A 13,372-nucleotide genomic window follows, 5' to 3' on the forward strand; every position below is an offset into this window, starting at 1 on the left:
AGTTGAATCATACATCCATTATAGGAGATGATTTTCCTTTCATAGAGCAAATCTGTAATCAACCTTGGGGCCATGGTAGAGAAAAACCACGAACCCAGAAAAGTCAGGATCACCCCAAGAAGAAGTACATGGGGAAGCCCAGCAGTGCAAGGCTAAGGACAATGGTCACTAAAATCAGTATACTGCTCCCAAGAGTCACAATGTAGACCAACATTTTCTGAACAATAGTATTCTGGAAGAGGGACAGCAAACTTTCATAGGAAGACGTATAGCATTGGTACTGGGATAATAAAGATTTCTTATTAGAGAACACATATGTATATGGGGAGATTTATGTGTTAATCAAAATGTAATTTTTTCTCTCAGAAGTTGATTTTTGAGATTCCATGATTTTAAATCAAAATACTAGAGGTTAATTTTTCACTTTTCACTTTTTCCTTTGTATTTTTGCCCCTATTGGTTTGTTATGAGTATACATAATAGCTGAGTTCATTGGTTCAGACATAATCATGCATCAATAAAATTTAATTTACTCCATCTCAGTCCCCAGTGTCCTCCTTTCCCTTTCCCCATCCCTCTCCATATTCTCCTTCTACTTTATTGGTCTACCTTTCATTCATCTATGTATATTTAATTTGGGAAACAGATATACATAAAGAGGGAAATCACTGTGGTATGTTTATATCTGCAGTAGTGTAATTTCATCAAATTCATTCTGCATTTCCTCCCCTTTCCCTTCACTCCTTTCTCCCTCTCAAATCTCCTTCTACTCCACTGATCTTCTTTGTCTTTATGGTATCCATCCCCCTGTTCTTGTTTCCATATGTTAGAGAAAACATTTAACACTTGATTTTCAGAGTCAAGCTTATTTCAGTTAGCATGATATTCTCCACTTCCTTCCATTTACCAACAAATGCCATACTTTCATTCATTTTTGTTGAGTAAAATTCATTGTGTGTGTAGACCATTTTATTATCCATTCATCTGTTTTTAGTTACCTGGTCTGGTTCCATAATTCAGCTATTGTGAATTGTGCTGCTATAAACACATGTGACTGTATCGCTAGAGTATGCTGACTTCAGTTCTTCTGAATAAAAGTAAGGGATGAGATAGGTGGGTCATATGGTGGTCCAATTCCAAATTTTTTGAGGAATCTGCATACTGTTTCCAGAGGGGTTGTACTAATTTACATTGCCACCAACAATGTATGAATGAGTATGCTATTTTTCACCAGCAGTTATTATTATTTATATTCTTGATAATTGCTATTCTGATTGGAGTGAGATGAAATCTCAATGTAGTCATGATTTGTATTTCCTGAATGCTAGGGACACTGAACATTTTTTCATATATTATTTGGTCATTTGTGTTTATTCTTTTGAGAAATGTCTATTTAGTTCTGCCCATTTGTTGATTGGGTTTTGTGTGTGTGTGTGTGTGTGAGTGTGTGTGTGTTGTGTGTTAAGCAATTTTTAAAATTCTTTATATATTTTGGATATTAATCTCTTGTCACAGGAGTCCCTGGCAAAGATTTTCTCCCATTGTATAGGCTCTATCTTCATGCTATTTGTCAAGCCTTTTGCTGTGCTGAAGGTTTTTAATTTGATACCATCCTTCTTATTGATTCTTGGTTTTAGTTCTTCTCTTTGGGGGTCTTGTTAAAGTCTTGAATCCTGAGCCAATATGTAGTTTTGTTCTAGCGGATGCAAAGTTTCTAGTCTACGTCTTTTATCCACTTAGATTTGACTTTTGTACAGGGTAAGAGTTAGGGATCTAGCTTCATTCTTCTACCTATAAATATTCAGTTTTCCCATGTCTATTGGTTTAAAAGGCTGTCTTTTCTCCAACATATACTTTTGGCACCTACTTCACGTATGAGATGAATGTGTCTTTGTGGGTTTGTCTCTGTGTCTTCACTTTGTTTTGATGCAATACCATGCTGTTTTTGTTATGATAACTCTATATTATAATTTGAGCTCAGTTATTATGATTCCTCCAGCATTTTTTTTTGTTTTGTATTGTTATTGTTGTTGTTTTGTTCATTTGTTGGGGTAGTGGGAATTGAACTCAAAGTCACTAATCACTGGACTACATCCCCATGTATGGGTGTCAAATTTTGTCAGAGGCTATTTCTACATCTATTGAGATGATCACCTGATTTTTTATCTTTGTTCTATTTATGTAGTATATTACATTTATTAATTATGTTATGCTAAATATTTTTGTACCCTGGAATGTAAACAAGTAGTTCATGTTGCATGATCTGTTTAAGGTATAGTTGAATTTGATTTACAAATATTTTTGAGGACTTTTTTCATCTATGTCTATCAGTGCTATTGGTCTGCAGTTTTCTTACTTGAACTACCATTATTTTGTTCTGGTATCAAGGTCATACAGGCCTCATAGAATGAGTTTGAGAGCATCTCCTCCCTTTAATTTCAGGGAATAATTTGAGATCTTTAAAGATCTGGTAAAATTAAACTGTTATTTGATCAGACCCTGGGCTTTTTGGTGGTGGGAATAGGAAGGATAATTTTGTTTTTAATTTTTACAGATTGCATTTTTGATTCAGTGTACAAACACGGGGTACAGCTTTTTGTTTCTATGGTTGTGCATGATGTAGATTCATACCATTTGTGTAATCATACATGTATATATTGTAATGATTTATAATTGGTCTGTTTAGGTTTTCTGTTTCCCTTTGTCTCTGTTTTGATAGATCATATGTGTCTTGAAATGTGTCTAGATTTTACAATCTATTGGAATATACATTTTCAAAGTATTCCCCAATAATTCTCTGGAAAAAGTGGTATCTCTTATACTATTCCCATTTTTCTCTCCAATTTTATCAATTTGAGTCTCCTTTTAAGTTTTGGGTCTTTCTTTTTAGTTTAGCTATGGGTTTATTTACTTTTTCAAGTCAATATATGTTGCATTGATCCTTCTTTTAAATTCTTTCATTTTGTATTTCATTTGTTACAGCTCCAGTACTTATTACTTTTCCCCCTCTACTAGTTTCAGAATTGCTTTGTTATTTTATTTTCTAAGACATTAAGATACATCATTAGGTTTCTGATTTGAGAGTTCCCCCTCCCTTCCTCCCTCTCTCTCTCTCTCTCTCTCTCTCTCTCTCTCTCTCTCTCTCTCTCTCTCTAATGTAGGCACTCACAACTTCCTTCTTTTCCTTCTTAGCATTGCCTTTTTTGTATCCCAGAGATCTGGATGTTGTGTTTCCATTTTTGTTTAATTTTGAGTATTTTTAATTTTCTCTCTTAATTTCTTCAATGAGCCATTAATCATTCCAAAGTATGTTGTTCAATTTCCATGTGTTTTCATAGTTCCAGTAGTTATTGTTTTTCTAATTTCATTCAATTATGATATGAAAAATCCAAGAAATTATTTCAATATATTTTTGCAATTTGCTAAGTCTTGTTTTATCATCTAGTGTAAGATAAGTGGAGAAAGTTCTATGGGTAGCTAAAAAATTACACTCAGTTGTTAGTGGGTAAAATATTCTGTAGATGTTTGTTCAGTCCAATTGATCTGTAGCACAGTTTAAATATAATAGGGCTTTGCTGATTTACTGTCACGAGAGAGATGTATAGATATCTCCTATTTTTATTGTATTGAGAGTCTATCAGTTCCATTATATTCAATAATATTTATTTAATGAAATTTGGTTCCTCAATATTTGAAGCATAAGTATTTACAATCATGTATCTTTTTGGATTATAACCTTTACTTATATGTAATGACCTTTTTGCCTCTTCTGAATACTTTTGACTTCAAGTCTGTTTCATCGGATATTGGAGCAGGTACTTCTAGCTCTTAGATTCCACTTGCATGGAATTTCATTTTCCATTCCTTTCACTTCAAGTCTCTAAATGTGTTTGCCTGTGAAATGTGTTCATTGGAGATAAGATACAATAACTGAACCTTGTATTTCAATATAATCTGCTAGTCTATATCTTTTAATTGGTTAATTAAGATTATTCACTTCCATTGTTATTATGGAGAGGTATGTGTTATTTACTATCATTTTGTTTATTTCTAATTTTTTAATTACTCCTAGTTATCATTTGCTTACCTATGTTTCTAATATGGTTTATTCTTTCCCATATGCTTTCAGTGATTTTTATCTTCCTGTTCTATATGTAGAATGAAATGCTGACTTAGAGGTCATGAATTCCTTCAGTTTGTGCTTATCTTTCTTTTTCATTCAGTTCAGAAGGATATCTTTGCTGGGTATAGTATTCTAATTTGGCTTTTCTTTTCTTTCAAGGATTGTGGTACATCACTCTATGCCCCCTGGTTCTTTGGATTTTCTTCTGAGAAAACTGCTATTTTTATGGTGGGTTTGCCTCTCTAAGAGTTTTGGTATTTATCTCTTGAAGCTTTTAGAATTCTTTCTTTCTTCTGAATCCTTAGCATTTTAATATTCTATGTCATGGAGAAGTTGTTTTCTTGTCCTATTTGTAGTTCTAAATGCCTCCAATAAAGGTATGTCCATCTCTTTCCCGAGATCAGCTGAAAAGAAAATTTGTTATTATTTGTCTGAAAAAGTGTTCTATATCATTAGTCTGTATCTTCTCTTTCCTCAAAGCCTGTAATTCTTTTATTTTTAATTCCCTTGATTTAGAATGGACATCAAACTTGACAGTGTCATAATGCCTAAATACATACTAATCATTTCTCACAGAATCAATATTTTGAAATATTCATTTATAAAGTTAATAGCTGTCTTTGAAATTAAGCAATTCACTGAAAACTTTTTTCCACACACATTTACATGTGATTATTGCTAGAAAATAATATGTTCCTACATTTCTCCAGTGTTGATCTGAACATAAAACTTAAGATGAAGGTTCTAGTACAAATTTTCTAGTTAGTCATATCACCCTGGACAAGTCATTTAAGATCTCTTCCTTCAAGAGCAATAGTAATCTTACCTTTTCTTAACCTGGATTCTAGATACGCAGACATAAGATCATGTGGTAACATTTTTCTAAAGTCATTAATCACAAATAAGGTGAAATATGTAAGATTTCTTTATCAGTATCAGCTATTTTCTAATATTTGACTGATATTTTTATAATTTAATTAAAGTAAAAATTGCAATCATTTAATACTACAAAATTCAGTGGTTATACAGGTGAAATAAAAAGGTTAATCTAGTCATAATAATAAATTCATTCAGTCAAGTATGACTACAAGAGGCAAAATCAAAAACACATTTAAAAATTACTGAAATTTCTCCTTGCCGAGGTACTTAGCTATATTCTTTCAGGTTCTTCCAGAGTTGAAATGAGCTAGGTATCAGAAGCATGACCAATGTGTCTGAGACTTGGTTACACAGCCTCTGAATGGCTCTGGAGGGAAAGGGGAGGCAGCATCCCAACCACTGGGTTCAGCATTGGTGTGGGTTGTTTTGAATTTGTTTTATCTAGGGTCAGGGTCTTGCTTAAAAATTTGCAAAACTCAGTCACTGTAGACTATATATCTAGTATTCTCCTCAACTTCCTCTCATCTGGAGTGAACATAGGCAAATTTAGAAGTTTAGTAGTAGCCCTATCAGCCAGTAGACTTATAGCTGGGTCCCTCTCTGGTGCAGGTAGAAAATTTATTTGCTCTTGCATTTCCTTGGTGTACAGTGTGAAGCACCAATAACTGTGTTGATCAAAAGACTTCACCTAACCTTCCTCTTGTACAGGTCTAGATGACTTCAAAAGCTTCATGGTTGCCCTGGGAACCTGTGAGTCCTCAATTATTGCAAAGGAGCCCATGCAACAGTGTCCTCTGCCTAGTGGAGTACTCTCAGATGTATGTGTTGGTGGTACTTTGTGTGCATTCAGAATCCTTCAGTTTGTGAGGACTAGCCTATGTACATGGATAGTGGTTCAGGTCTATCTCTCTTATTCTTGCTGGGCATTGCTTTTTGCAGTCTTTCAGACTTATAGCAAACTCACTGGCACAGGGAACAGTTCTGTTTTTGCTCACAAGGATTTCTTGGTGAGCAGGAAGAATTACTGTGGACTCAAGTTGATAAAAGAGGAGGACTCAGGTGGTTCTAAAAATTCAGTGACTGATCTGGGAACCCATGGGCCCCCTTCTATTGAGAGAGGTTGGTGTCAGGGCATCACCTAAGCAGCAAGAAGACTGAGTCTAGTCAGACTTGGAAAGGGCCCTTTGTATGCACTTAGGAGTCTTCATGAGTTAGGAGAAGCATTGTGCTCCTGGGCAACAGATTGGGATTTGCTCTGTTCCCTCTGTTGGGCAGCAATTTTGCAGACTTTAGGCTTTCAGTGACTCCACTGCAGAAATTATTCAGATGACTTCGTAAAAGCTCATTCCTCCATGATATTATTTGCTGTTATCTCCAGAAGAGATGAAGATGCACAGGATTGTTTTCCTACCATGAAGGCTTAGGGATCCCCAATAAGATTGTTTTCTGTCACAGTTCCTCATGTATAAATGGGAAAGTGGAGTAGAATCCAGACTGATTGCCCCTCTGACACTCTTTCTATCATAATTTTGTCAGATATGCCTCTCTTTCTTAGTGTGACACTTCCCTCTAACCTGCTATTGGCTGGAGTGCCAGTTAAGACCTGATCAAAAATTTCTCACTCTATTCTAGTAAGCATAGGCTTTGAGTTTCTCAAAGATAGCTCTAAAAGTGATTGGAAGTGGTTGAATTTTGTGTATATGCTGCAAGTTGATTCCAGAGGATTTCCTGATAGACTGGATATTAGATGTGACACAGATCGACCAAAAGTGCCATTAATTAACAGAAAATGTTGTAGGTAGAATAGGCTTGCAGATAAATGTAGATCCAGGAATACAGCCTTGAACTTGTTCATTTTGAGAAAATATCTGTCCCAGGGAGAAGGTCATAGAGAAAGTTGGATTTACACATCATAGCATTGAGAAATAATTCTAAGCTGGAGATATTAGAGAATTTTAGTCTTGTTAAGAGAGTGTGTCAGAAAAACTCATTTAAAAACTCATTTAAAATTCACATGATGGATTTTATTTCCTAGGGTGAGAGATGAGCAATGGTTATTCAATTTAATGACATAGGAGTCATTTGATATTTTTCCACACAGACTTTCAGAAAGCCTTAGATAGTGAAGTATGATTTAAAAGTGCTTTTAGATTAATAGAAAAGGAGATGAGAGACAAGAACTACAGCGATCTCTTGAGTTTTGCTGCAAAGGAGAGGACTCAGGGTAGTCCATGACATCGGGTCACGGGAAGATTTTTTAAGATAAGAGATCACTTCTTGTTAATTTTCCCCTTCCCCATCAACACTAATAAAATGCCTACTGAGTATTGTAGGCATAAGTATTGAATTTTTCTGTATTTTCTTTATCATCCATGCCAGGTTCAAAGTAGCAGAGTTTTTTGATGCCACTGCTCTGTTTTAACTTAAGGATACAAATTAGAAGAAATAAAAAAGTAAAAAAAAAAAAAGAAAAAAACTAATACCATTGGCCTGGCCTGCCTTTCCTCTCTCACCTGACCCCAACTCAGTGCACACTCTTCACTTCAGGGTCCTCTCTGCATAACATTTTCTCTTCCCATGGATATGTCTGAGGATGGTTCTTCTCATCATTCAGATTTCAGTGTAGGTATTCCCCTCAGAAAGCCCCTGACCCACCTCCACAGAGCTCCCCAGTCACCTTCACACTACTGCATTAAAATTAGCCTATCTTGTGATGGCTCCATAAGTTTTTATTTTCATTTTCATAAGTTGTCTGTCTGTTTCTTGCACTAACATTAAAGCTCTGAGACATAAGGAAGATGAGTTTCTTATTCACTGCTGTAACCCAGCTCCTAGTGAAGTATGGGAAGTTTATACAAACTCAGCAATGACCTTTTTTTTTTTCCTCCAGGATTTATTTATTATTTAATTTTTTAAAAAATTTTACAGACTGCATTTTGATTCATTGTACACAAATGGGGCACATAATTTCATTTCTGTGGTTGTATATGATGTAGATTCATGTAATCATATGTGTACATAGGGTAATGATGTCTGTCTCATTCCACCATTTTTCATACCCCTGGATGGAATTAGAGAATATCAGGCTAAGTGAAATAAGACAATCCTCAAAAAACAAAGGCCATATGTTTTCCCTGGTAAGTGGAGAATGATATATAATGTGGATAGGGGTGTGGGGAGTGAGAGAAGAATGGAACAACTATCTTTAAATGAACAAATGAATCTTAAAGTTACAAATACAGATTTTTAGAGTTAGATGCTTATTGCATGTACTTGGTTTAATTCAAAATAACAATATTTGACTTAAATGTTGCTTTATTTGAAACCATAACTCATGCTGAAATTGTTGTCCTCACATATATCATAGATACTTGTTTTAATAAGGAAACAGTTTGCCAAATCATACTAGGACCTTAGGCTTCATCAGGACAAGTGACGTGAAAACACCATCAGTGTCTTTTAGTCTTTTTCATAGAAGAATCTTGGTGAAAATAAATATCCTTTGGATTTGGATATAGGTATCTTGAAGGTAACAGCAAAATTGTTTTCCCATAGTCAATAAAATTAGTCCAGGTATGCATAACAAAAAAGAACCTATAAAATAAATAAGTCGATACAGTTGATCCAGTCCCAGAGAGAATGTATAACTTCAAGACATAGACACTTGATTTAAAAGCATTCTGAATCCACAAGTAGTGGCAAGAAGTAGTTGAGAATCTTGGCATACTTGTGGCCTCCTTATTACACACCACACGAACAAATAATAGTGTGTCCAATGGGACACTTGGCAGTATGCCAACTGGGGGATTCTAACCTCCTATAGTGCTGACATGTATTTATATTCCCCACATTTTATGTTTATTTGCAAATATTCTGGACTTGGAATCATCCAATAAAGTTTATTAAACACATACTGAGTGACCACCAGTGTCCTAACCACTGGGGCTACAGCAGGAAGGAATAAAAGTAATCCCTGCATTGACAAGAATTGTGATTTGGTGAGGGGAAAAGAGAAACTGAACCTCAAGAAGTATTTTAAAGTATAATTTTTGATTTTTGATGTTGAAGTAAAAACCTGGATATAGCAGTGGAGAACAGCTGAAGGGAAGGTTTGAGGAAAATCATCAGGAAGTAACTCATAGGAGTTTATATGGAAATAGAAAAAAAAATTCAGAGACTCAGCCTAGCAAAGGCTTTAGGACAGCTCATCTCAAAAAGAAAAAAATAATAATAAATTTAAAAACTGAGACTTGGGAAGACTAGGGTTGTTCAAAATAGAATTTAATTTAAAAGTGTGCCTAGTGTCTTGTGGGGAAGGTGATGTACTACAAAATGTACCCGTGTGAGGTCCTGGACAGGACCCTGTAGTATCTTGACTTGTTTTTTAAGAAACTGATTCTGCTGTCATGTGTAACTGAAAAGAACCAATAAAAATAAAAATAACAGAAATAAAATAAAATAATAAAAAAATAAAATAAAATGATGCATCTGGTTGCCGGTGCCCAGTGGATTGGAGTTCTGGGGAAACTATGACTCTACTGGCTGTGTAAGACAAATCTGTTCCTTGGAATGCAATCTAGTGACCACCAGGGCCCCTCACTTCACCCATAGTTTCCTCATGGCACTCTTCACCTCGGCATTCCTCAAGGTGTAAATCAAGGGATTTAACATTGGTTCAACAATGGTAAAGGACACAGCCATCACCTTGTCTATGGGGTAAGTGACCACAGGCCTCACATACAAGAAAATACATGGCACAAAGAACAACACCACCACTGAGAGGTGGGACCCACAGGTGGAGAGGGCTTTGTGCCTCCCTTCAGAGCTGTAAGACCACAGGGAGCAGAGGATGACCATGTAGGAGGCCAGCAGGATGAGGAAGATGGTCACACATATCACCCCACTGTTGAGGATGACCAAGAAACCCAGGACATGGGTGTCCATGCAGGCCAATTCCAACAGTGGAAACAAGTCACACATAAAGTGATCGATGACATTGGGGCCACAGAAAGGTATTCTGTACATGAAGAGAAGCTGTATTGTTGCATGCATGGATCCGCCCACCCAGGCCCCTCCCACCACCAGGCAGCACACTCGAGGACTCATGATGCTGCTGTAGTGCAGGGGCTTGCAGATGGCCACGTAGTGGTCACAGGCCATCACGGTGAGTAGGATGATCCCCACACCTCCAAAGAAATGCTCTGCGAAGAGCTGGGTCATGCAGCCCTCGAGGGAGATGGCAGTGCTCTCAGAGAGGGAGTCCACGATCAACTTGGGGGCAATGACTGAAGAGTAGGTGACATCCATGAGGGACAAGGAAGCAAGGAAAAAGTACATGGGAGACTTCAGACTCTGACTTGCACTTATGGTCACCACGATGAACAGGTTTCCCAGTACTGTGACCACATACAGGATTAGAAACAAACCAGAGAGTATTTTCCTCAGCTCTGGATTCTTTGTAATGCCCAAAAGGATGAATTCAGTCACGTTGTTTGGATTCTCCTATTAAATGTGGGCTGAGGACAACATGTCACTCTGCACTGGAAAATCTGCAGAAGGATTATCCTTTTTAATTAGCAACCACTAGGTGTGCTAGACATTTTTGGTATGTTGTCTTATATACCCTCTCCCTACTTTATCTGAGATGCTCTAAAAGCAGTACTATTCTGGAATTGAAATAATTGAAGCATGCATCAAATCTAAACAAACCAACACTTACATCAATCATATAAAGAAACACTTAAAATTCGCATCAAAATATTGGCAATGGAGAACATTTTGTGCTCATGGTTCATGATTTCACATCTTTAAAAAGTAATTGTCTTAAATTCAATCAGTTATCATTAAGATTCCTACAGCAGAACAAACACAGCAGCCGAATGAAATCACTTAAATATAAATAAAATAAGATTATTTGAAATTATTTAAAATTAGTTAAGATTAAAATATCCATGTTTATTTCATCATCTTGACAGATGTATCTTTGAAAATATAAGAGGATAATAGTAGGAGATAATGAGTGAGAGGTGTTCAGGAAGTTTCTACACTCTGTAAGCAAGGATTTTCCTGATCTGAATTTATTAAAAATAAAAATTCAATAAAAAATTTTTCATTTTTGGCTACCAAAATGCTAGAAGTTTCAACTCCATCATGAAATAGTCAAGTGTGACTATTTCATAAACAAACCACCCTGCTCCTCTCTCCTCTTCTGGACCATAGCAGTAGTACCAGTGGCCCAGCTGCCTGACCTACAAGAATCAAGTGCACAGTCATTATGAACAGTTTTACCAAGAATGGATCAAAAGAAAATGGAAATATCAATGTTGGCATTGTTTTTAAGCAGTATTAACAAACACAAATAAGCTAGAAATTGGATTGGCATAAGAATGAAATATGTATCTTAAAAATCAGGCTGTTTATTAGTTATATCTACTAATATCACAATGAAACTGGTTCATTCATGTAAGCATTTTCAAAACAATGTGGGTAAATACTTTCAGAATCATAGACTTGTACTAGTAACCCCAATCTTAAAAATTTATTCTAAGATTGAAATGGCATGGAAAACCTTTATTCCAGAAGATAATGCATTATCATATGAAACAGTGAATATCTAAAATACTCAATAAGAGTAAGCTGATTTTGCAAATTATTGCACATTAATTTCACATGATGCTATGACTAAACAAAAAATTAATAATATGAGGATAGAAAAGGTAAAGCATTTTTTGGAATTTTATGTGTGTGGTAGTTACTGGAAATTGAATTCAGGGACACTTTACTACTGAGTTACCTCCTCTGTCCTATTTATTTATTTATTTATTCATTCATTTATTTTGAGACAAGGTCTTCCTAAGTTGCCCACACTATTCTAAAATTTGTGATCTTTCTTCCTCACTCTCCTGAGGCTCTGGTATTACAAGTTTATGCCTTTGTGCCTAGCACAGAAGAAAATTTCTGGTAATTTCCCCCATTGGAACAGATATTTTATTTTAAATATAATTTTACAATTTGTAAGGGAAATATATAAAAATTATAGGGTTTAAATTTACAATGGAAATTGGTTATCATTTGAAGATCATCTAATATTGCACATAAATTTAAAAGCACAGCACCAGATTCTTCCTTTAAACAGTTCAAAAAGGAAAGGAGAGAGAGGGGGTATGAAAAATCATGGAATGAGACAGAAATCATTCCCTCCACAGTTATGATTACAAGAATGGTATGACTGTACATCCTGTACAACCATAGAAACAAAATGATCTACCCCATTTCTGTACAACAAATCAAAATGTAGTCTGTAAAAATAATTAATTAATTAATTAAACAATTTAGAAAGTATATGAGGTTTGAAGAAAATTTGTTTGCAAAGGTGAAGCTAACATGCTAATATTTAAAAGAATCATACCTTGAAATTTTAAACTATTATAGACTTTTTTTTGTAAACTTTGTATGAATAGCTATACCATGGCCCATCACTCCCCATCCTTTATGCATGTGTTTTGATATAAATTGTAAATTCACATTCTATTACATTCTGTTCATCTTTCTCCTTGAATATCTGATGACCTTTCTCTTCTCAAAAGCCATGCCCTTGATTAGGCTGGGTCTTCCTGAGATTGCTCAGTGCCCCATGGCAGCATGAACTGTGGGTGGTGGGCCATCTCCTAGGGCAGTGACCTTGACAAGGTCACCTGCCTGTGCTCCACTGCCCACATTGCCCATTGTTTCCTTCTCATTCATTTTAATCAAAACCCATTCTACCAACATCCTTCAAAAAATAACAGAACTTCTGTTTCAAGTTTAAGTACATACAACATTCAAACCTAAAACAGGGATGAGGAGTAACTTCATTACGTGAGTAGTGCTTTGTAACTCTAATTCAAGCAGAAAAGTTCAGATGTATTTATATGTATATATATGTGTGTATCATTCACATTTGCATTTGTATTCTAAATAAATGATTTCTAAATAAATACTTTTGCAAATTAAAAGAATAATTTAAAATCTTAAAATCTTAATAATTTTAAATCTTTGTGATTACCCTACCTGCAAGTTTATTCAATCCACCATATTGTTTTATTCAAGATTATCATTCACCTATAAATGGTTCATTTCTCATTTGTCTCTCACACCATATTCTTTTTCATAACTACCAGGGAAATAGGTTCCTTTCAGATTTCAGTACCTTTCCTCCCCTTTCAATGTAGCTCTGTTGATTTCCCTCAATATCTCAATGTTTATACTCTTAATATTTCTGGATTTTGGAAAAAGAAATCCATCTCTCTGTTTCCACCTTTTCTTCCCAATGGATGTATGAGCCTGCTTTTTCCTCTTGTCTTAGTATTTTAAGGGAAAGACCAAGAAACA

At 35.4% G+C, this 13,372-nt stretch overlaps 1 protein-coding gene across 1 annotated transcript; it reads right to left on the minus strand.

Moving 5' to 3' along the window:
- Positions 1-9,598: 9,598 nt before the first annotated feature.
- On the minus strand, positions 9,599-12,727 carry LOC124959273 (olfactory receptor 4C6-like). The gene is made up of 2 exons (XM_047517830.1): positions 12,701-12,727; positions 9,599-10,504 (listed from the first exon to the last, which is right to left on the minus strand). Exons 1-2 carry the CDS (start codon positions 12,725-12,727, stop codon positions 9,599-9,601), a joined length of 933 nt encoding a protein of 310 aa, XP_047373786.1.
- Between the last annotated feature and the right edge of the window lie 645 nt (positions 12,728-13,372).

This window comes from Sciurus carolinensis, chromosome 11 (assembly GCF_902686445.1).
Source record: "Sciurus carolinensis chromosome 11, mSciCar1.2, whole genome shotgun sequence".
NCBI lineage: Eukaryota > Metazoa > Chordata > Mammalia > Rodentia > Sciuridae > Sciurus > Sciurus carolinensis.